The sequence below is a fragment of the Amia ocellicauda genome, chromosome 4 (genome assembly GCF_036373705.1).
Source record: "Amia ocellicauda isolate fAmiCal2 chromosome 4, fAmiCal2.hap1, whole genome shotgun sequence".
Classification (NCBI taxonomy): Eukaryota; Metazoa; Chordata; class Actinopteri; order Amiiformes; family Amiidae; genus Amia; species Amia ocellicauda.
The window spans coordinates 4,188,060-4,211,544 of NC_089853.1; the positions used below are offsets into that span (position 1 = coordinate 4,188,060).

The following is a 23,485-nucleotide window of genomic DNA, read 5'->3' on the forward strand; positions in this document are numbered from 1 at the left end:
TTTCACAGTCTTGCTCAAGCAGAGGTGTAGATACATATTTACTAAATGAATGTTACACTTAGATGATGGAAAATGACACAATTAATTTCTTAAAACCTAAATATATACAAGCCAAGAATCATTTGAAACACATCAGTCTTAAATATTTGATCATGTTCATGTAGACATTCCACTAATAATCCACAAGAGAGTTTTTATTTTATTCTGTTGCGATGACTATTCTGTTAACACCTGTAGTTATTTTTAAAATTTATAACACTTTTATGTGCGATCATATCTGACTTCATTTGAGTTATTTTATTGAGATGGATCCTATGTCAACTTACAACATACTTTGGGCAAGTTTGTTATTTGTATCAAATGTTAAAAAGAAAACTTTTATTTTTGTCTTGTTTTGTTTTGTTTTTACAATTGTATGTATTGTAATTTGTAAAGGGCTGACCTCATTCTGAACAGCTATGCAGTGTTACGCCATGTTTGTTTCTGCACTGTGTGAGACATTTAATGGTTCGTGATTTTTATTGTTACCCTGGGCAAAACATATGGCTTTCAATCGACCTTTTCACAGGAGAGTTAGTTTACTTGGTTGATTTGATCTCGATTCAAGCAGATCCTGATGCTTTAGTGGTTTCCCTGTTCCTACACCTGAGGTAATCCACGGTGCTCCCAGAGAAACAGGCAGGAGGAAGGCCAGTCTGTGAGGACTGTTTACTGTTTACTCGCGCTTATGCAAGACTATGACTGCTCCTCTTATGATCTCGCTTCCCCTGTGCTTTTCTTCAGCTTATGGCACATTATGGTAAATCACCCTGCAAAATTCATTAAAGTCATTTACCCTCTTGCCACTTATTCAGCCATTTAGAAACCAGGTCTTTGCTGTGGAGAGATTGATTTTCTCATACTGTTAACTGAAGACAGTGCATTGCAGCTGAACCAGATTAAAAGGCTGCATCGTGCTGGGCCTTTAACTGCATTTAGGTCTATAAAAAATGAACGGAGCAGCGTTTTTTTTTTTAATGCAGTGCATTTAATCCGCAAACCTCTAGGCTGTGTGCAAATACAGCTCCACGCTGAATTCATCCACTGAACTCCAGTCTGAACTTGCATTGAATATTTCATGGCAGAGATGCCTGGGAATTCTCTCTCCCCAAGTTTTAGACAAAGCTCATCTCGTCCTGCAACTCACTATATTCCATCGCAGGTAAAGTTTCACACCCTGATCAGCTTAGGATTGTCATCTTATAGTAACTCTCAATGTCTTTCCAGTAACTTATGAATGGGATCTGTGTTCTGAGAGCCTGCTGAACAATACGAATGACCTAAACATCTCCTATATATCCGATATATACAATTATTTACACACCTTGTTTCTGATCGAGGTTATTGAGCCCTGTTTATTGTAAAGTGTCCTCCTTCTCACGATAAAACAGCTGAGTTGTAACGAGACTGGAAAGGAAGTCTGTGCTTATAATGACTTCATTTTATCTTGACATACTTTGGCATTAAGAGTCGCGAAGACCCACAATCCCTTCTTTGGTTTACCATTGAGCCTGTTACTGTTGGCAAACATGCCAATTGGACTTAATACTAAGACTCTATTGATGTCACGGCTTTCGGGGCAACGTTTATGGTTTGTTTATATGTAAGTCTTTGACTGAAAATAAAAAAGTATCACAGCAAGGAGAAAGCAACTCTTGCGGATATCTCAATCGCCTAAACCAGCCATTTTGAATCGCCAGCTGCTATCAGATAAGAAGACAAGAACTTTATTTCACAGGATTAATCCTCTCATTCCAGGCCTTTGTTTGTCAGTTCTGTACTAGCCAAAAAATCAGATGGATTGTGGAGTGATTAAGAATTCCCCTCGCTGAAGAATTATCTGCATGCAAACTACAAATCCTATAGCAGTGCTGAGTTTAAACATAAAACTAACATTGTACATGCAAAGCAGGACATCTGAACGATTCAAATGTTCCATAAAAAGACAAGGTACAGCACTCCCCTTTTACGGTTTCCCCTGAGATGATAGGGTACAGAGATGACATTATGTAACTAGGCCCTTATTGTAAATATATTTCCAGTTTTATGGGGCCAAGAGAACCCGAATAAAACAATTATATATTGTGAATACAGTAACCTGGCTTGACATTTTTTTAAATGTCTGAAATGCTATATATTGCTATATATATACACCGATTAGCCATAACATTATGACCACCTGCCTAATATTGTGTAGGTCCCCCTTTTGCCGCCAAAACAGCCCTGACCCATTGAGGCATGGACTCCACTAGACCTCTGAAGGTGTGCTGTGGTATCTGACACCAAGATGTTAGCAGCAGATCCTTTAAGTCCTGTAAGTTGCGAGGTGGGGCCTCCATGGATCGGACTTGTTTGTCCAGCACATCCCACAGATGCATGATTGGATTGAGATCTGGGGAATTTGGAGGCCAAGTCAACACCTTGAACTCGTGATTCATCAGACCAGGCCACCTTCTTCCATTGCTCCATGGTCCAGTTCTGATGCTCATGTGCCCATTGTAGGGGCTTTCGGCAGTGGACAGGGGTCAGCATGAACACCCTGACTGGTCTGCGGCTACGCAAACAAACCAACAAACTACAATGCACTGTTTGTTCTGACACCTTTCTATCAGAACCAGCAGAACTTTTTCAGCAATTTGAGCTACAGTAGCTCATCTGTTGGATCGGACCACACGGGCCAGCCTTCGCTCCCCATGTGCATCAATGAGCCTTGCCCGCCCATGACCCTGTCGCCGGTTCACCGCTTTTCCTTCCTTGGACCACTTTTGATAGGTACTGACCACTGCAGACCGGGAACACCCCACAAGAGCTGCAGTTTTGGAGATGCGCTGACCCAGTCGTCTAGCCATCACAATGTGGTCCTTGTCAGAGTCGCTCAGATCCTTACGCTTGCCCATTTTTCCTGCTTCTAACACATCAACTTTGAGGACAAAATGCTCACTTGCTGCCTAATATATCCCACCCACTGACAGGTGCCATGATAACGAGATTATCAGTGTTATTCACTTCACCTGTCAGTGGTCATAATGTTATGGCTGATCAGCAAAAAAGAAACATCCTCTCACTTTCAACTGCTTTTATTTTCAGCAAACTTAACGTGTAAATATTTGTATGAATATAAAAAGATTCAACAACCAAGACATAAATAACAAGTTTCACAGACACGTGACTAACAGAAATGGAATAATGTGTCCCTGAACAAAGGGGGGTCAAAATCAAAAGTAACAGTCAGTATCTGTGTGGCCACCAGAAGCATTAAGTGCTGCAGTGCATCTCCTCCTCATGGACCGACCCAGATCTGACAGTTCTTGTGTGAGATGTTACCCCACTCTTCCACCGGCACTTGCACTTGCATTTCTGGGGGGAATGGCCCTAGCCCTCACCCTCCGATCCAACAGGTCCCAGACGTGCTCAATGGGGTTGAGATCCGTGCTCCTCGCTGGCCATGGCAGAACACTGACATTCCTGTCTTGCAGGAAATCACGTCCAGCGAAGGCGGGTTTGTGCCCATAGGCGACGCTGTTGCCGGTGATGTAAGGCAGGTCCTCACCAGACAACAGGCCTACAAGCCCTCAGTCCAGCCTTTCTCATCCTATTGCAGACAGTCTGAGCACTGATGGAGGGATTGCGCGTTCCTGGTGTGACTCGGGCAGTTGTTGTTGCCTTCCTGTACCTGTCACGTAGGTGTGATATTCAGATGTACCGATCCTGTGCAGGTGTTGTTACAAGTGTTCTGCCACTGCGAAGACGATCAGCTGTCCTTCCTCTCTCCCTGTAGCGCTGTAGGCGCCTCACAGTACGGACATTGCCATTTATTGCCCTGGCCACATCTGCAGTCCTCATGCCTCCTTGCAGCATGCCTAAGACACGTTCACGCAGATGAGCATGGACCCTGGGCATCTTTCTTTGGTGTTTTTCAGAGTCAGTAGAAAGGTCTCTTTAGTGTCCTAAGTTTGTATAACTGTGACCTTAATTGCCTACTGCCTGTAAGCTATTAGTGTATTATTATTATAAGTATTAGCTATTAGCAAGTTTATTTTCTGCTGAGTATATATATATATATATATATATATATTACACAGACAAGTGACAAATTAAAGGAAAAACCAACATAAATTGTCTCAGTGAGGTGTTGGGCACCACGAGTCCCAGAACAGCTTCAATGCTCTTGGCACAGATTGTACGAGTCTCTGGACTCTACTGGAGGGATGAACACCATTCTTCCAAAAGATATTCCCTCATTTGGGGTTTTGATGATGGTGGTGAAGAGCGCTATATAACACATTGGTCCAGAATCTCCCTTAATCTCTTGATTTGTCACCCGTCTGTATTTATGCTGGAAAAAAAAATCATCATGTTTAGTTTTCTTTTACATCCTTTATCTAAATGGTGGCAGGATGCTTTTTTCTCCAGCAAGAGTCACAAGGCCATAATAACATAAATTCAGGTGATATTTTATCTAATACTTTACTAAGGAGTTGCATCTCTAAATACTGATGTTTCATTTGGACCTTGAGCGAATCTATTCTTATGTTTTTGGTCTCCTTACAGTAGCACAACCTCTATCCAATTCCTTGACCTTGGATATGTCATTAGGAGAACTTTACTTTTAAACTATTACCCCAGTACAGAGTAAACTATAATTGTATTCTTATTACTGCTACGACCGGTTGCATCTTGGTTGGATAAGAAAGCAAGTAAAAACACCCTGGCCATGTGTGCAGAGCTCCAGTGAGAAATACTGATTTTAATCCTTCCTTGCAGTGGCAGGACATAAAGGACCCCGAAGTGTTCAGGCTCTAAAATGCGCAGCGCATTAATTCAGGGCAGAGAAAGGATGGACTCGGAGAGGGGACGTTAACACCAGCAGGGGAGAAAGAAAGGAAACCCAAACAGAACAGAGCTATCTGATCCGTCGGATAATAAAGGAAATAAAATGTGTGGGGAAAGACTGGAGAGGTTAAGGATTATTCAGAAAGGATACAAAAAATGTCCAAAAGAAGAGATCCTTCAGAGGCAGTTCAAAATGTAGGCAAAGAGCAAAGAGCAATCAGGCTCTGGAACAGGTGTCAGTTTGAGCAAACAGTGGGGCTTTTCTGAGTTATCTAAGGCTAGACTATTATGCTTTAGCTGATCAACTGTCTTTCCTGTTTGCGAGCGTGTGAACAGAATACAGAGCGTACTTACTCATCTGCGGCCTCTCGCTTTAAGAGAAGTCATTTAAATAAGGAGGGGGTCACATCCCTCCTGCTAAAAACACTTTCTCTCTCTCGCAGAATGAACATGTCAATAGACACTACTGTATGGGCACCAGTGTTGTTTAAATTAAAAAAGCACAATTGTGATTAAAATACAGACTTACTTTATTTAATAGAATACAGCATCAAGTTTGCAAAAATAGTTCTATAATAGACAAAATCTAAACGGTCTTAGAAGTTTGATTTACAGTAACAGAGTCTCCAGTACATGATTTACCTACAAGAATTTTATGTGCAGAATACAGGAGCGAAAGACGATAACCGAGTGGTAAAAATTAAATATATAACAATAATATAAGTGTACTGCATTGTGCACACTTAACTACAGTCTCAGAAGCATGCAATGTATTAGAGTTCCCTCACTAACATGCGGAGCCTGTGCTTCGAATTGTAAATTCATCTTCTCGTACTGTGACTTTAAATACACACTCAGGTACAATGACTGTAAATCATTTCCTTTAGCGAAACAGAGAAATATCGTTGGACATATAGATTTGAGATCAAGACAATGCAAATGTACATTTTTCATGAGGAAAAAATAATAATATCGCAAATACAAGTTACATCTTAGAAAATGACTTTTACTTGGTTCCGAGTAATTAGTTCTTCATGTTTTCCGCGTTTCGCTTTCAACCCTTGGGAAATGCAGCACATATTAGTATTTAGCTATTCTACATAGGCACATTAAAATACATTTATGCAAAGAAGTATATGCACGTTAAGGGCATGATGTAAATATTTATTCCCAATCCTTACAACTCACTCCTGTAGTGGGAGACTGCGATCATGGAACTGAATGAGACTCGCCCCTGCAGTGCTGGGATAAATCAAAATGCTTTACAAGAGTGACTGTGACTCGTCTGCTTTTGTCTGTGAATGCTTTCTTCCCTCATTCACATAAACAGTGATATTGAACACGGCACCCCCTTAAAAACACCTCACATCTTGAGAGATTTACAACTAGTTTGTACGAGTAGTACTCCACGACTGGATTTTAACATCTGCACCCAACTTGAACCAATTAAGTGTCTACTTTCATATCCGTGCCGTGGAGAACCGATTCCGAGAGCTAACTTTGGTTGAGGAGTTTGCGATATAACATTCCAAGGAGTCCTTCCCCGGTCCAGTTCCCTCGCTATCTGGTGGGTGAGATAAGGCCTGGAAGGGTTAGTCCTTCCAAGGCACAATTACTTCTTGCCAATTCATCCACTTTGCATGACTTAAAAAATACATCAGACAGGGCACCTACGGGTCATAACTGCGGCTGAGCTTTGCCTTGATTTTTGAATTGGGAACGCCGGTGGCAAAATCAAAACGATTTCTCATACTTATTCAGATAATAGCATCACATAGCATTTGATATCAAAGTCCTAATTTCAAGACAAGGACCAACTGATTGATTAGGGGGAGCAGGCGTAGAAATTAGAGTGATTCTAGAGGAAAACGACGACTGCATCTCGGCAGAGGGTTACCGGTCCGTTTGATCGAGCGGTGAAACTGCAAAGGCTGAGACTGAAAACTCTGAGCTGAAAATTAGTCTGCCTGCAGTATATCTTCTGCTTTTCTCCTTTTTATTCAGAATATTCATTTAATGTTTTGCAAGAGCTGCCAAGATTTATAAGCCTTTTGTTGTGGCCAACACTGAGAGATTCAAACTCGGTCATAACTCCCCGCATTGTGACATATAGGGTAATAAGCTCCTGGGAAATTAAGCACTTTTACAATGGCAACTGTAAAAATGATTTTCTAATAAATGCAGAAGAAATACTGATTTTAATCAACCCTGAAAGTCACGCTGTCCTCGTGCGTCGCACAGCATCCTGTCGGGGGCTTTCTTGTGCAGGTGCCTGTTCTCTACAGGAGAGAGGGATGTGAGACATCCGCCCCGCTTGTCTTCAACAAAAGACCAGAGGCTGTGTTGAGCCAAAGGGTTTACATTTCAAATTGGTCCAAAGCATAAGCTCAGCCTGCTGGGATTTATGAAGTGGAATATGAAATGCCACTGTCCCATTTTATTGTCTAGATCAGGGTTTCCTCGATCTGTCAGACCCCCTTCATCTGAAAGTTTGTGAGGGACCTCCACTCCTTCCCCATTTAAAACTTTAAAACAAAATATACTCTCAGTGAGAAAGCTGAGCTTGTCCTGATGAATGACTGATTTATGTATTTAATATTATTGTATTATTCTCATGTGTGGTTTTCCAGAATTCTGTTGGTTTAGCTCGACATATTGGTTTTGGCTGCAGCTGGGGTTCAGGCTGCTGTTGGGCTTCACACGGGGCAGGTAACTCTTCGATGTGATACGATTACAGTGAGAAGAGTCTCCTGCAGACCCTGCAATTCACAATAAGGATCAGAATATTATTTAGGTTTTAGGCTTATCCGTGGCCATTTCTGTATGGAATGTAGATTTCTATGTTTGAAGTAGGTAAGTGGCTTATTGATGTCATACAAAAGCACACCATTCTTTGTTTAGCATGGTCAGTAATATAAATAATGTGACGTTAGTGTAGTTATTGTATTTTTCTCATGAGGCACACCTATGTATGCCTGATGGCACACTAAGGTGAAACACTGGTCTAGAAGAAAAATAAAATCTCTGGCGAGGGTCAGTTATTGAAGGGTTAATGAAACCTTTCCAGAAAAGAAATAAAGGAATACCTTGTACCTTGAGTTCTGGCTGTTACTCCCATTTAACTAGTGGGAAGAGGTTCAAAGCTTTCTGGCCTCAGAGCTAAACCTACTGCCATATGTGAAAATCCAGCTAAAATATAGAATATCATTTATACAATCTAATTTGGACATTTTTTTTTTTTTTTTTACAGCAGTTGTAGGAGTTTTGTGGTTTTTGAAAGAGTACAGTGGATTCTGTGTGTGAGCGAACTGTGTGGAAAGTCATCCTGTTGATGTCTGACGTGCTGACCATTCGCAATCGGGAGCACTTGGCCATGGAGCAACTGCAGGGGTGAGCTAGAGGCTAATATTAATCTTTTTTGGTCTCTTTCTCTGTCAAAACACACTCTAGCATAAAGATTCCCAGCTGTGACCAGGTATATCCAAGACATAACCCACCAGACAAACAAAAACAAACCAATGAAAAAAAAAAAGGAACTCAAATGCCAAATCTAGTCAGACTTGTCTTTTTTCTTTGGTGTGACTTTGCTGGCCACGGCCGAGCCCATGGCTCCGACTCCTCCGGTCACCACAGAGACGCTTCCTTTCACCAATCCCACGCCAGCTGCCGGCACACTTGTGACTGCTGTTTTAGTGAGCTCGAAGCTCTTGCTGCCCACCCAGGCCACGCCACCGAGCGTTGCACCGACTGCCCCTCTCGTCATGTTGAACAGACCCCCCGTCACTCTCCAGATCACTCCAGCCTCCACTTTGGGGTGGTCCTTGTCAGACTCTGAAAAACAAGACGGGCACACCTGTGAGACGGGACGGACTGGCACTGGCAACACGGCAAGACTGACACACTAATAATATACATAACACAATCACATATCAATTAAGTAGCACTCAACTCAAAGCAATGAGTTTCACAAGGATACTCGGTATCTGTATGTTTCTCGAAGTCTATAAGGTTCATCATACAGCAGTTTTATCAAAATGCCTGGTTGTGTAAGTGAACATGTTGGTGTCTTTATCGTTTCCGCTCGGCTTGGTGTTTAATTGGTCGTCCACTGCGGCAGAATGCAGTTTTCCCTATATCTTCTAGGAGAAAGCTTGTGTCTGTACTGTACAGCTCTTATTATGTTTAAAAAATTACAGCGATTTGAAACAAGATCATGAGGTGAAATAACAAAACGCTATCAAGATGGATAATGTACGTCTTTTAGGCCAGAGAAAAACAGTATAGACGTCAATTATGAAAAGAACTAAACAGTAACGAAAGACCTTGAAAATTATACAACAAATGTGTACACCTTGTGTCAAATACTTATTGGATCTGCAGTCTGTTAATAAAAGCCTTTTTTGTTCCACTCAGACACAGCATGAAGTAGTTCACGTCAAACAAAACAGCCCGCATGTATGAGTCAGCCTCCTTTAATCCTAGTGAGATTAATTTTGTATCCTTTGACAGAAGCTTTTTTTGTGTTTTCTTTAGCTGCTTACTTACATGTAACTGTGTGATACTGTTGGAAGTGGCCAGAAATACCTCGCTATGATGCCACAGCCAGACAGTGGAAAATGAGTCAAAAGTATAGAGGCACAACCGGAGACGGGATTCTGATGTTCAAATAAAGTAATTGATTTCAGGCGGTGTATTAAGTAGTTCCACGGCCCCCACCGTCTCCCCCAGCCGTACAAATCTACATGCAATGACAAACTGCTACGCGGCAACCAGCTGCATAATGTGACATAACGATGCTTTGCCACTCTTGCAGTCCCGGCCTCGTGATGTAGTGACAACATAATGCGTCTGTCAGCTACTTTTCTGTGTCGGTTATTCCTCTGGACTCGATGAACTGCATTTTAATAACCGACATGCACACAAGCCAGGTAGGAGACCCCCCCTCCCCGTTATTGATCTGAATGCTTTTAAATGCACACTCATTATACACAAAAGTAATAAATAACTTAATATTTTTTTAACGCACATAAGTAAGTGGATTCTGGCCAGTGTCAAATTGTTTATAAAGTGACACAGTAAGTAAACACAATTAGATCAATTTTCTCTCCTTTGACCCTATGGCAAAACAGAGTGGTCAATCCCTAATTAAATTATACTGTAGCAGGCTTAACCAACTGCCCTCAATTATTTAACAAAAAAACCCAGTACTCAACATTCCCACCATAACTAGTTTTCAGTGAACAACAGAGGTTAAATGTCTCTTTATTTAATATTTAATATTTAATTGTTGTGATTTCTTAACTTGCTACAAAGCAAAGCAATCCTTCAAAATACTATTTGATATTAGTGTGGGATACGGGGGGGAAATCATTCAGTTGAACACACTGATGTGAATAACCCAGTTGGAAGTCGCTTAAGGGCGTCAGGTCATAGTTTATACAGAACAGATCTCAAGTCCCCAGACACACTGCGAACACAGAGAGTCACAAGGCAAAACTACTGAGGAGATACTTTCAGAATTATTCACTTCACAGATTATGCTGCGGAGGCAAGCTGCAAAAAGCAGCGAAACGAAAAGCCTATTAATACTTTCCATTGTGAAACAGACAATTAAAACTCCTAATCCACTATTTTAAGATGCCATTCTCATACAAAGCTATTGTCACCATGCAAGGTTACAGTCACTCTCCACCTTTAAACATGTATTATTATTATAACCACTGCTATGAGTGATGTGTTCAGGCTAACAGATTTGCATTTGCATCTGAATATCTAAAATGTGAAGCGATACAGGATATGAAAACAACTCATATTAACATCTGACTGTTAGTATCAATTTATATAAATAAAAATATGTATGTTTATTTTGAGTAGCAATAAGACCTATAAGGTACTATAGCTCACTGCAGGAGTGAACTGCAATGTAGAGCTACACAGAATTTATCGGTTTGAAACTTGGGTATTAGAGGCGGGAAAATTATTATTATTAATGAGTACAAATAACAAGTGTTATTCCTGGCACAGGAAACAGCTTTGTATGTTTTGCACATAGGTTATATTAATTCTACCACCATATTTTCTCAAATGATATTCCAAGAAGGTGTAAATGTCACTGACTCATTTTCCAACACATTTTCCCTTTTTAAATCTAACTGCTCAACAGACACAGGGTTGCTTTTTAGCCTTTCAACACTTAAACACTGAACATATGTGTCGAGAACAAAAACACTGCAAGTGTTAATGGGTGTAATTTTTCATATTTGTGATAAATCCTCTGTGAATGATCAAAAGTCAATTAGGAGAAGTAATCTGTAATTAAAAGTAGATACTCAACTGCCAGCAAATGAATGTCGTTTTACTTACATTTTGTCAAAATATTAGATTAGCTGAAAATTGTACGAGAATTTAAAATTAATATTGAACAAAACAGACACTCATTAATTTACATGAATGGAGTCCATATACAGTGCATCCTGAAAGTATTCACAGCGCTTCACTTTTTCCACATTTTGTTATGTTACAGCCTTATTCCAAAATGGATTAAATTCATTATTTTCCTCACAATTCTACAAACAATACCCCATAATGACAACGTGAAAAAGTTTGTTTTAAATCTTTGCAAATTTATTACAAATAAAAAGCAAAAAAAGCAGATGTACATAAGTATTCACAGCCTTTGCTCAATACTTTGTTGAAGCACCTTTGGCAGCAATTACAGCCTCAAGTCTTTTGGAGTATGATGCTACAAGCTTGGCACACCTATTTTTGGGCAGTTTCTCCCATTCTTCTTTGCAGGACTTCTCAAGCTCCATCAGGTTGGATGGGGAGCGTCAGTGCACAGCCATTTTCAGATCTCTCCAGAGATGTTCAAATTGGGTTCAAGTCTGGGCTCTGGCTGAGCCACTCAAGGACATTCACAGAGTTGTCCTGTAGCCACTCCTTTGTTATCTTGGCTGTGTGCTTAGGGTCGTTGTCCTGTTGGAAGATGAACCTTCGCCCCAGTCTGAGGTCCAGAGTGCTCTGGAGCAGGTTTTCATCAAGGATGTCTCTGTACATTGCTGCATTCATCTTTCCCTTGATCCTGACTAGTCTCCCAGTTCCTGACGCTGAAAAACATCCCCACAGCATGATGCTGCCACCACCATGCTTCACTGTAGGGATGGTATTGGCCAGGTGATGAGCGGTGCCTGGTTTCCTCCAAACATGACGCTTGCCATTCAGGCCAAAGAGTTCAATCTTTGTTTCTCATGGTCTGAGAGTCCTTCAGGTGCCTTTTGGCAAACTCCAGGCGGGCTGTCATGTGCCTTTTACTGAGGAGTGGCTTCCGTCTGGCCACTCTACCATACAGGCCTGATTGGTGGAGTACTGCAGAGATGGTTGTTCTTCTGGAAGGTTCTCCTCTCTCCACAGAGACACGCTGGAGCTCTGTCAGAGTGACCATCGGGTTCTTGGTCACCTCCCTGACTAAGGCCCTTCTCTCCCGATCACTCAGTTTGGCCGGGCGGCCAGCTCTAGGAAGAGTCCTGGTGGTTCCAAACTTCTTCCATTTACGGATGATGGAGGCCACTGTGCTCATTGGGACCTTCACTGCTGCAGACATTTTTCTGTACCCTTCCCCAGATCTGTGCCTCGATACAATCCTGTCTCAGCGGTCTACAGACAAGTCCTTGGACTTCATGGCTTGGTTTGTGCTCTGACATGCACTGTTAACTGTGGGACCTTATATAGACAGGTGTGTGCCTTTCCAAATCATGTCCCATCAACTGAATTTACCACAGGTGGACTCCAGTCAAGTCAAACAGGATGCACCTGAGCTCAATGTTGAGTGTCATGGCAAAGGCTGTGAATACTTATGTACATGTGCTTTTTTTGTTTTTAATTTTTAATACATTTGCAAAGATTTCAAACAAACTTCTTTCACGTTGTCATTATGGCGTATTGTTTGTAGAATTTTGAGGAAAATAATGAATTTAATCCATTTGGAATAAGGCTGTAACATAACAAAATGTGGAAAAAGTGAAGCACTGTGAATACTTTCCGGATGCACTGTATGTGTCTCTCTATTTACTTTCATGTATAGTTTTAGAATTGCTTTTGTTGTACTTTGTAAACAGTAGTCACATGACCACCCAGCTAAGCTATAAAGACAGATAAGTAAGATAAGTAAGAGTGTGTGTTAAGTTCCTGCTAAAGGGCGAGATGCACTTGAACTGATTTTATGTAATTTGGAGATGTTCTATTATTATCTTATTATCCATTCCAATGAAGATGAAACAACCAACCAATGTACTGTGTATAAAAATATCCAATACCACCTAATGAAGGGATATGTGAATATTTAGTTTGTATGGAGGGAGAACACATAACAGAAGCTGGTTTGCCGGGCATCGTTACAAGACTACAGTTAAATTACAATTATTTATGCAGCCCTATTAAAAATAACAACCACAGACGTGCGGCCATGAAATGCAATTGCATGCCTAAGTAGTTCATTTTAAAAGCATTTCACTGATACTCTCACATTATTAAAGGCTGAGAAAAACACGTCAGCCGGTACAAAATTGTTCCTGCTGTCTGTCATTATCAATCCCGAGAGTGATTAATCTTTTCCACAGAAAGTTCTGTAGCACCAAGTGCAGAAGACAATCCCCTCAGGACAACTGTTTTCTGACCTTCCATGTATTAAAAATGTGTGGCTAAGTCTTTCAGTTATTTTTAATGAAGACACAATTTGCAAAACCCTAGTACACTAATCAGTTTAAGAGGTGATATCTTCAAGGCACTGCATTAAAATGTAGCAATTTCCACGAGCACTCAGCGTGTCACAGTGCCCACCATGCATTATCTATCAGGTAATGTCGACTGTGTCAGTATTAGAGATGTTTTAGAGCTATTATAAATAAATAAATAAATAAATAAATAAGAGTACACACTGACATAATGACGGACTGAAATATATAACTCTTCAAAATAATCCAGGCGATACAATCAAAAATATACATTAAATCCAAACCACAGACCACATAAGGAATAGTCTTTAACTTTTAATCCCAGTGAAAACATGCATGTACATCTGGTTCCTATTTAAAAATTCAAACATGTAAGTTCACGAAAAAACCCAAATGTTTGATTAAGTGCCAGGCGCTGAGTGAAGTGGATAAGCTGCCCGGCAACCTCTCAAGAGACTTCGCATTTCAGTCAATGGCCATGTTTAATAAGCCTGGGTCTTTACCATCCTTAATCTCCCCGATTCATTCTAAGAAAATTGCAGCTTTTACTGTGGCTCTCGTGCTCTTTCCCACATCGTGTCTCGCGGCCTAAGACAAACAAAGATCTGATTTTATCCTGTGGAAACAGATTGATTTTCGCAAAGCAGAAAGGAATCAATATAACAGGGTACTTCAGACAAATGGATGCGCATCTTACCCTTGTCCAGGGCTTTCACTCTAAAACTTTTAATGGTATTCAATCAGTTCAAACAAAACACAACAGCTCTCGCCAGCAGATAGTGGACTTTATTTTCTCTTGATGGATTAGTATGCGTGATAATGATCCCTTTACATCATGGCTCTGTAAGAGACGGAAAAAAGAAAAAATCCATTCTTAAAAATAAAAAATAAAAAAAATAAAACTGGTTAAGGAAATAGTCTGACTTTCTATGAACCGGCATTCGCTCCCTGGGGCATCCACTCAGTCATGATCTGATTAGACTGCCCCACTTTGTTGAGTGAATTGGTAAGTCGCTTCACTGGAAATGTCATGATGTCACAAACATACATGTCTTAAATACCCTTAAATATTCTTCGGAGGCTAAGTCATGCTAGCAGCTAGGTCATAAACATGCTTCAGTAACCACAGTTCAAAAGAACCCTGCACTAACGGGAATATAATATATATATATATATATATATATATATATATATATATATATATATATGGAAATATCTTGGGGAGGCCTTCATCCAGTATTGGATCAATAAAGGCTGAAGAGGATGATAATATATGTGTAAAGACAGGGACATATGTAAACAACAATTTAATTAATCCACAGTGTTTAACTCAATTGTTAAACTAAACACGTTATTTGTCCTCAGATGCCACAAGAACAGTAAACCATATATTACAGTAAACAAAACCTGTTATTAATGTATTAGGATGGACATTTGCTTTAAAATAGCTTCCCATTTAAGATCTCAGCCATATGAACTGTGGTCTTATATGCAGCACCTGTTGCGTAACTAGCTGCAGACGTGAAAAAAGTATGAATTGTGTAGCTGCAGTAGCTGTAGTCTCTCACTGCCTCAGCCATGATCTCCTGCTTCGGTTTTTAGATGAAGTCTTAACTCTGTTTGGAAACAGGTTCATGCTGACTAGAAGACGCTGGGGAAATTGACTGTGTCTGGGTCATTTGTAAACCACTGTGTTGCCATACGGCTTAGAGACTGGAAAGGATTACGGTTGTTGTATTGGGAGGGCACTGCTTTAGAAACCAATCTCACCCACGGAACTTCATGCGCCGTTCGGAAAAGTTGAACTGTCCCTGCTGGTAAAACATGCTGCCAGTTTCGAGATTAAAATCATAGAAGAATCTCCTCAAGGTAAATGACAAACCAAAATGACTTTCTATAAACAATTACAGGTCAGGGTAGACGTCAAGCAGTGATGAGCCTTTGGGGGTTGGGGAAGGAAGAAAGTGATCAAAAAAGTGGCACTCTCGCAGGGCAGCTAGTGTGACGATTTCTACTTTATGTTCAGAGTGTAGATGTGAAAGTGTAAAACACTGATAACTGGATACAGATAGGAGAAATGGGTTGTATTCCCAGTAGCCGAAAACCTCCAGGAGAAGAAGTAAAGAAGTCACCTCTACCAGTTTCTCAGAAGGCAGTGTCTCTACATAAGGACTGTGCAGTGAACACAAACCTGACCATGCATGAGTAATGACATTAGAAACCTCCTGCGTGATTGAAAGTGAAGGAAAAAATAAAGACAGAGCAGAGATAAAGTACTCGATGCACCTGCAGGACAAATATGCAACACACCTGTCAAAGCAATCTTTAGGTTTCTATTGACATCAGAAAAGGTTAAAGACCCCGATCATCTGAAACGTGCTTGTTTCACACGGCATCACCATTATTTATTTCTTCGCAGACGTCCCCTTGTGCAGGGCGACTTACAAAATATAAGAGCAACACAAAATGCATTAATACAATGCAGTTCAAGGCATAATACATTGTACAAATTCAAATTCACACAAGTGTGTACGAGATATACAGTAAACAATATATAAGGTCTTACATCCTAGATTGTAAAAGCTGGTGAGTGCAGACCAGATGTTAATTCAAAGTTAAGAGCTAAGGGAGAGGGAGCATAGGGGAAATCAAATACGAGTACTAGTAATGCAAAGGCAAGTAGTATGACAAAACATTATATAAGTGCTATCTTACAGGAAAATGAATGACTAAATTATAAGTACAGTCTGAAAAGATGTGTCTTGACTAACCGCAAAATCGAAAGGCAAAAAGTTCTGTGAAATCCATGCAGGAGGAGCTGCTGCTTATCGACATGGCTGCTACAAGTTTTAATATATATGCAAACAAAATACACAATTTTAAATTATATTTCTGTACTGAGAGGAGTAATTAAACATACGCTACTGGTTCACTGGAAAATTACAGAGAGGGTGGTGAATGAAGACCATACCCGGAACTATTTTTAGTCGATGTTCCTTAAGTTGCGAATAAAGCCAAGAGTTTCCTCAGCAAAGTGGAAATGAAAACCTGGCAAAGAAGTCGTCAGCTTGTTCAGGCTGAATTAACTGCCAGTATTATGATTGGCTTATATGCGCTACCTTGTATATTCGATAACACAAAAGTCATACTCAACACGCCAACTGAGAGTGCGGGAAAGTCACAGTTTCACAAGCTGTATCATAAATGATTCGCTTAAATGGAGCGTGGATAGTTAGGATTTTTACTGTAATGTCAGAAGGGGTTCTTGCTTTTTAAAAGGCATCTTCAGTGTATGTTTCTGTCTTTTTTGTAGTGCTAGGTCTCGAAGATGAGACTTCATTGCTCTGTGCGGAGACCAAACATGATAATTACAGATCTCAGAAGGAAATGCCTACTCGTGTCATCCGAGTCTCACACTGTGATGGTTTCAGTCGGGCTTCTCGGGTGCTAACCTTCAAATCTCCACGACATCTACTCAATCACACAGAGCAGGCGGCAACACACGGATCAGTCGGCCCGCTGGTGCCCACTGCACAAACACTGGGAGCCGGGGTTTGATGTCTGCCGATGCTAATTATATCAAAGGAAAAGATATCTGGATATCAAGATTGTTTGTTTTCTTTGGGATATGAGCTTAATACCCCTTCTATCTTCATGGGAGCACTTTTCAGTTTTCTTTTATTCTACTGCATTATCTTTTTTTTATATTATTATTGTAATGTGCAAATAGGGAAAGTGATTATTCTAATGTTTAAATATGTGATTTATCCCAGTCTTGCTAATATGTAATTATGTTGTAATCTAATGGCACTGCAGTGATTAATAATTAGCTTTTAAAAAGGCTAAAAGCTAACTACAACATCCTACCATGACATATTAAGAGATGTTAAATGGTGGTTTTGTTGAACTGCTGTGTAATGTCTATGAATTATTACACAAGACCCTCTACATCACCATTTTGCAATCTTCATTCATTTACTAAGATGTGTTTTCACCCCAGACCAGGCCCTGACAGACCACCAGAGTCCTGGTTTGTGTGTGTGGGTGTGTGTTTTACAAAGTCTCAAATGAATGTCCTTTGATTTATATTACAGCATGGCTTTCACCGAGGTGACAACATGCAGGGCCTGAAATAAGGCAACAATTAGCTGATGTGTGTAGTTGCATTCGCATTTAAGCATTAAGGTAATTGAACATAAAAAATATAGTTGTTTAACTGCAATGTTTAATGTGACAGGGGAAAATTACATTAAATCCCAAAAGAAAGATGGAAACTCTTGAAAGGACCAGGGGGCCAAAGCGACACGATAGGGAAAACAGAAGAACATGAAACGGCACAGTTAGAAATCGATCACTTTCTCTGACCCTCTCTTTCGTTCTGGTTTCCAGAAAGATTACGCTAATTTAATATACATTAATTTAATACAACAGACAATGATTCATGCAATTACGTACATTTGCTTTCTTTGTCTGTGACTAATCTGCATAACAGTCGGAAAGAGTTAGCCAGTTTTGTGCGATAGAAATAGGCATCCCCTCCTCCATTGCTCTGATCTCGCAGGTTGTTCAACAAACATCTGTAAGGATTTTCTCTGTCACGTGCTGCAACATGACTGAATAAGAGACAGAAAATCTGGTATCAGACTACCAGTTAAGATGCTCAATGTTAGAGAGGATTTATATTGCAAGTTTTAGTAAGTTCAGAAACAAACCCAAATGGAAGACTTCTATATTTACAATACATACGATATATTATATAGTATAAATAGATCTTTCATATGCAAAGGAATTAAATTATACATTGAAATTTCCAATTTGCCTGAATTAAATTATCTGGATACAAAATACGCCAGGCCTAATTCAATGTAAGGTTTTGAAGCATCGCATTTATATAACTACGCAGGCTAACCTGAAAGCCGCAATGCCACATTAGAAAGCTTTCCATTCCTCAAAATAAATGTGTAATAGAAACAAACATTGCAATTTTACCTTTACCCGATTCTCGGTATCGGCCACCTGCAGCCCTGATGAGATGAAAGCGGCTATGTGGCTGTTAAATGAAGATAAATACAACAGAACACATTGAGTCTGTTGATTAAAGGCACCTCTGCTAAAAAGTAGCATAAAAGTTGTATTTATTTTGTTCTAGGAAACAAACTAGGGGAGAGTTCAATGACAAGGAGTTAAAGGATATCAGCATTCGCCAAATCCATCATTGCGGAAACAGATTGCCAGCGATGCTAAAGAGCTGCTTTGTTTTTGTTGTTTTTTCCTCCGTTGCATGAATGGTTTATCACTGTCCGCGATGATCATCAAGTTCCTGCCTGGGTCTGTACTGTACATCATCAGCACGGCACCTGCGGAGCCGCGTGGCAGAGCCATTCGTTATCTCCACGGCCCGCCATGCATCTCTCTGACAGCGGACAAATAGAGCAAGACACTCCCGACATGGTGCGGGTCCCGGGTAACAATTCACATCCAACGAGGTCTCATTCCTTTTCTTAATTATTGACGTCGTCATTAGGAAAGGTAATGCCGAGGTGATGACTTGTTCTTACAAGCTAGGCACTATCTCCGTAGAGCAATTAAAAACTGGCTGTGAGCAATTCACCTGGGAAGGCGGTAATTACCCATTTCTCATACAATAGCCTTGACTCGGAGTGGTGCTACAATTTAACGAGATCTCTTTTTCTCACCAGACTCAACCAAAGGTGTGCACTTGTCTCTTTAGTGGGGTCAAGTCCTGAGTTTGGTGCATTGCCTTTTCTTTTTTTCTCTCCTAGTCTTATGCACTTGGATACAATTATTACATTGCCACAGAAGCCAGTTTCTCACAGAACAAAGCAAATTATCCCCAGTTCACAATACATAGAACTGAAATATGGGAGAGAGATTTCTCATAATCCATTCAAATCTCAGTCTGCTACGTGTCTGTAAGGCTTACTGAACACGCCAGTGAGAGTACTGCAGAACAGCAAAGATTCAGAAATAAGGTGCTGGGTAATACAATAATTTGTATGTGACCAAAATGAGAGAGAGAGAGGGACTAAACCTTAAAACCGCTGATGGTCACAAGGTTGTTAACCTTGGGAGAATTTAACTGTTTCTAAAAAGAAATACTGGGTAAAAAAAAAAAAAAAGAGCCTGGACTTCATCAAAACATGAACTTTCAGAAAACGTATCATAGAGGAACCTGGCAAGGGCTCGGTTGCCTTTCAGGAAGAGAAAACCAAATCCCAGATTCTCACAAGGAACATGAAAAAAACAAATTCGCCAGCACTATTTACAGTATATATTTCTTTAAATATTTATGATACACGCTTTGGGTCGCGTGCCCTTCCCCAGCAGAGGCCTTCCCGAGGAGGGACGGGAGTTAAAAAAGAAATGATTGCAGAGCGCTGTATGTAATTTTGCCATGGCTATCACCAGATAGCGTTCTCACAATACATCAAAATAAAAACATAAAGTAGATGATTTTCTGCTCCGCTGCTGCAACATTTATCAACGGATTTGTGCTGCCTCTCCACGAAGGCCCGGACGGAGAGACACTGGCGGAGAGCCTCCCCACGGAGCTGGTGAAAGTGTAATTGCAACGAGCACAAACAAATGTTTGTGGTGTAGGCCTGGCTCATAAGTCAGCTGTAATAGCTCCTGACTTCAGCTATGTGACCAAAGAGTCTGACAGAACATCTCCGTGCCTGTACTGCTAACAGGTACAATGAGTCCCGGCTGAATACTGGCCTGCGTTTCTGGAGGACAAAAGGTGATTGAGATACATATAAACAGGATGCAATGAATTAACTCCCAGTGTCTTACTCAATGTCTTTTCAACTCCTCTGAAGTGCTCTCTGCAATCGGGTGAAAGTAATGTCTACAGTAACGACAGTAATTACATTCATTAAGGAAATGTATCAAGGTATCTAATGATCGTGGGTCTTTTGCTGCAACGTCAGCAGCAAGAGAAAATAAAAAATAAATCTACAACACAATGAATCCAAACAAGGCATGACATATACAGAAAGGAACATTATGGTTAAGTATATGGGGGTAAACTTCCCCCAAAAATGAATCCACGCAATGGAAAGGTAAACTGTGCGAAATACAGTAATACAACAATAAACAGTTTTGCTCTGTGGATTATCCGTCGTTTGCAGGGGTCAGAATTGTGTTTATATTTTCATTCACTGAACTTAAATCATTATACTCTAATTTAGCCTAATGGTTTTGTTTTGTGCCCTCAGGATATAGTTAGTCTATTTATATTTTTTTAAAGATGTGAAATTAAAACCGTGATATAACAACCACTGCTCATGAACACGCGCAACTGTACTTGAAGTAGCTGGATTTCAAAGTGAAAGAACTGCCCGTTTGTCATTGAACAGTATAAAGCGTCATGCCTCCTTACTGCCCGCCTCGGACTGAACCGCAGCTGTCAGCGCTGTACGAGCCGAGGAACATCTCGAGTCCCTAGCACGGCTTTGCCAGCATTTCCATTCTTTGCTAGTGGCACACAAGAGAAAAGCGGCTCTTTCATGCCTATTGTTTCTCATTAGGATGCAGTTAGAATATATATGTATCCAAAAAAATAATTAATGCAATTAGTGCCTCCTGTTTGTGCGCGAGGCTCATTGAGTCAGTCTTGAGCTGCATTACCCCAGAGCATGAAGCAAAGTGAAAATTTCAATAACACTGGTTCAACTCCCGGAGGAATTGGGCCCGGAGCCCCATGCGTGTTCCCTGGGATCATCAGTCAGGGCTGGTTAGCTCAGAGTACAGTTTTATACAGGGAATTTGAGCAACTTCGGGAGCTGCTCACTGGATGAGAGGGGGGTACGACGACTGCTTATTCATCGCTCATTATGACAACTTTCTATCTAGTGCTCCTGTGCGCCAGAGTTTCTGCTGCCAGATATCTGCTCTGTTGATAAACAACTGGGAAACGACAACCAAAACAAAAGAGGAAAAAAACATCCGGATGAAAAAAACATGAAAATGCTAAGGTGGGAAAAAAACTAAAAACTTTTCAGTGAAGGATAGAGATAATGTGGTAGAATTAGCAATTCTCCAAGTGAAGAAGTAGCATCTTCATCTGCAAATATTGTAAACTGCACAAATCGAGTCACACCCGACAACACCACAAAAATAAATAAATAAATAATCCACGAGCTGCAATTTGATTCCTTTACACCATTTTTGATGCAGATGGAGCTCTCTGGCAGGCAGCACAGAGCTCATGAACACACAAGAGGCAGACAGTGAAGTGTGCAGACCTTTAAATCAGACGCACACCAGAATCACATCAAGACAAAGCGCGTAACGCCTGTGACAGTGAATGCCCTGCTCTCACACAACACGAGAGAGCAGAATTGAATGCGACTCTTAAGCTCGTCCATTTGAACTCTGTAATGCCCTGCAGGTGCCTGGGCAGCATCAAACTCGTGTCCTGCAGAAACACCTCTGTGAATGGATTCGGTGTCCTTAAATATTGATCATCTTCACGCAAGAATAAATAAATCTGCTTTTATTCTCCACCTCCTTTCAAGGAAAACCGCAGAGGGATTTTTTTTCCCTTTCTTTCTCTCTCCCAAATGGAAGACGTATTCTTCGGCCACATTTCATCCACCAAGAATCTTCAAAAAGGTCAATCCTATTCCACAGTTGCAAGTAAATGTCACTTTTTTTATATACATGCCGCAGAACAATGACATTTCAAGGATCACAAGAAAAGGTTAAGATATTCCTATAAATATATTCATATCAGTTATATTTTGTAGACTAGGGAGCTTGACTGTCTGTCGCAGTCGTTAAAAGTTTCTTCAAATTTTTTTTTTTGCCGTGGTCCACAATGTTGTCGAAAAAAAAAAAATCCTCACCCCCCCACCTCCAATCTGTTGCTGTGTTGGCAGAAAAAGTATGCAAGTGTATTCATTTATTCGTGGAAAAACACAACATCAAAGTACCAGAATATGAATGCTTCAGATTTTAAAAAAGTACAAAAAATGTCTGGATGAAAATCATTCAATATAAAAAACAGCTGGGGTAAATAGTTCGATCAAATGAAAGGGTCAAGATCAATGATGGAAGAGCAATCAAAATAAAATTTTGATTCAAGCAACACCACAAACAATACTGCAATCCAAGCATATGAATACCACACAGCTATATCTAATGGAGTTTCAAGGTGGCAAAGGATTAATTTGCCTTAAAGCTTTATATTTTTAGAATTTTATTCTTCCAGCTGAATTCCTCACAAAAAATCAAGTACGGCTGCCAACTTTCTGAGATGCATGGCGGCGTCACACTCTTGCTGGTTTAAGTCCGACGCACTCTCCTGCCAGTGACACACTGTGAATCCCACTACTGGACTACTGAGAGCTGAAGGAGTTAAAAACCTGCAGAAAGTTTGCACATTTTAACAAAGATATGGTGTGTGTATATATAGCAACTGCCTTCACATTTAACAGTATTAGACAACCTCTGAATTAATTTTACACTGGAGATTTCAGATTCTTGAAAGAATCTCTAATAGAACTGAAAAATGTATACATGAATAATCGTTCAAATACAGTATGAATAACTTATCCGCACAGTTCAGACTGCAGCCCTGCGCACGGCATTCTGGGCAAGACAAATTTGCTTTCCTTTCCCTGTAACTATTCAGAACGCTCTCCAAAGTGACACACCAACAGCGTCCGAGGACAACCTCTCACTGTGCGCAAGAAACAGGCCTTTTTCATTCCTGCTTGTAATGTTTTGTGATGGGTGGTAGGTCTTAAATATTTCACAAACACCGTAAGGGAAAACGTATATAAGCATATATAACGGATTCGCAATATTGTCAGAAGTGTTTTATGATATGATCCGCCACTAGCCAGTTTAAATCA

The 23,485-nt window shown here is 40.4% G+C and overlaps 1 protein-coding gene across 1 annotated transcript in view; it reads right to left on the bottom strand.

Moving 5' to 3' along the window:
• Positions 1-5,384: 5,384 nt before the first annotated feature.
• LOC136747601 (transmembrane protein 263-B) overlaps positions 5,385-23,485 on the bottom strand; it is a 64,245-nt gene continuing 46,144 nt past the window's right edge. The window contains exon 3 of the mRNA XM_066700552.1: positions 5,385-8,703. Coding sequence (XP_066556649.1) covers positions 8,423-8,703 — 281 coding nt within the window. The 3' untranslated portion in view covers positions 5,385-8,422. The remainder of the gene's footprint in view (positions 8,704-23,485) is intronic.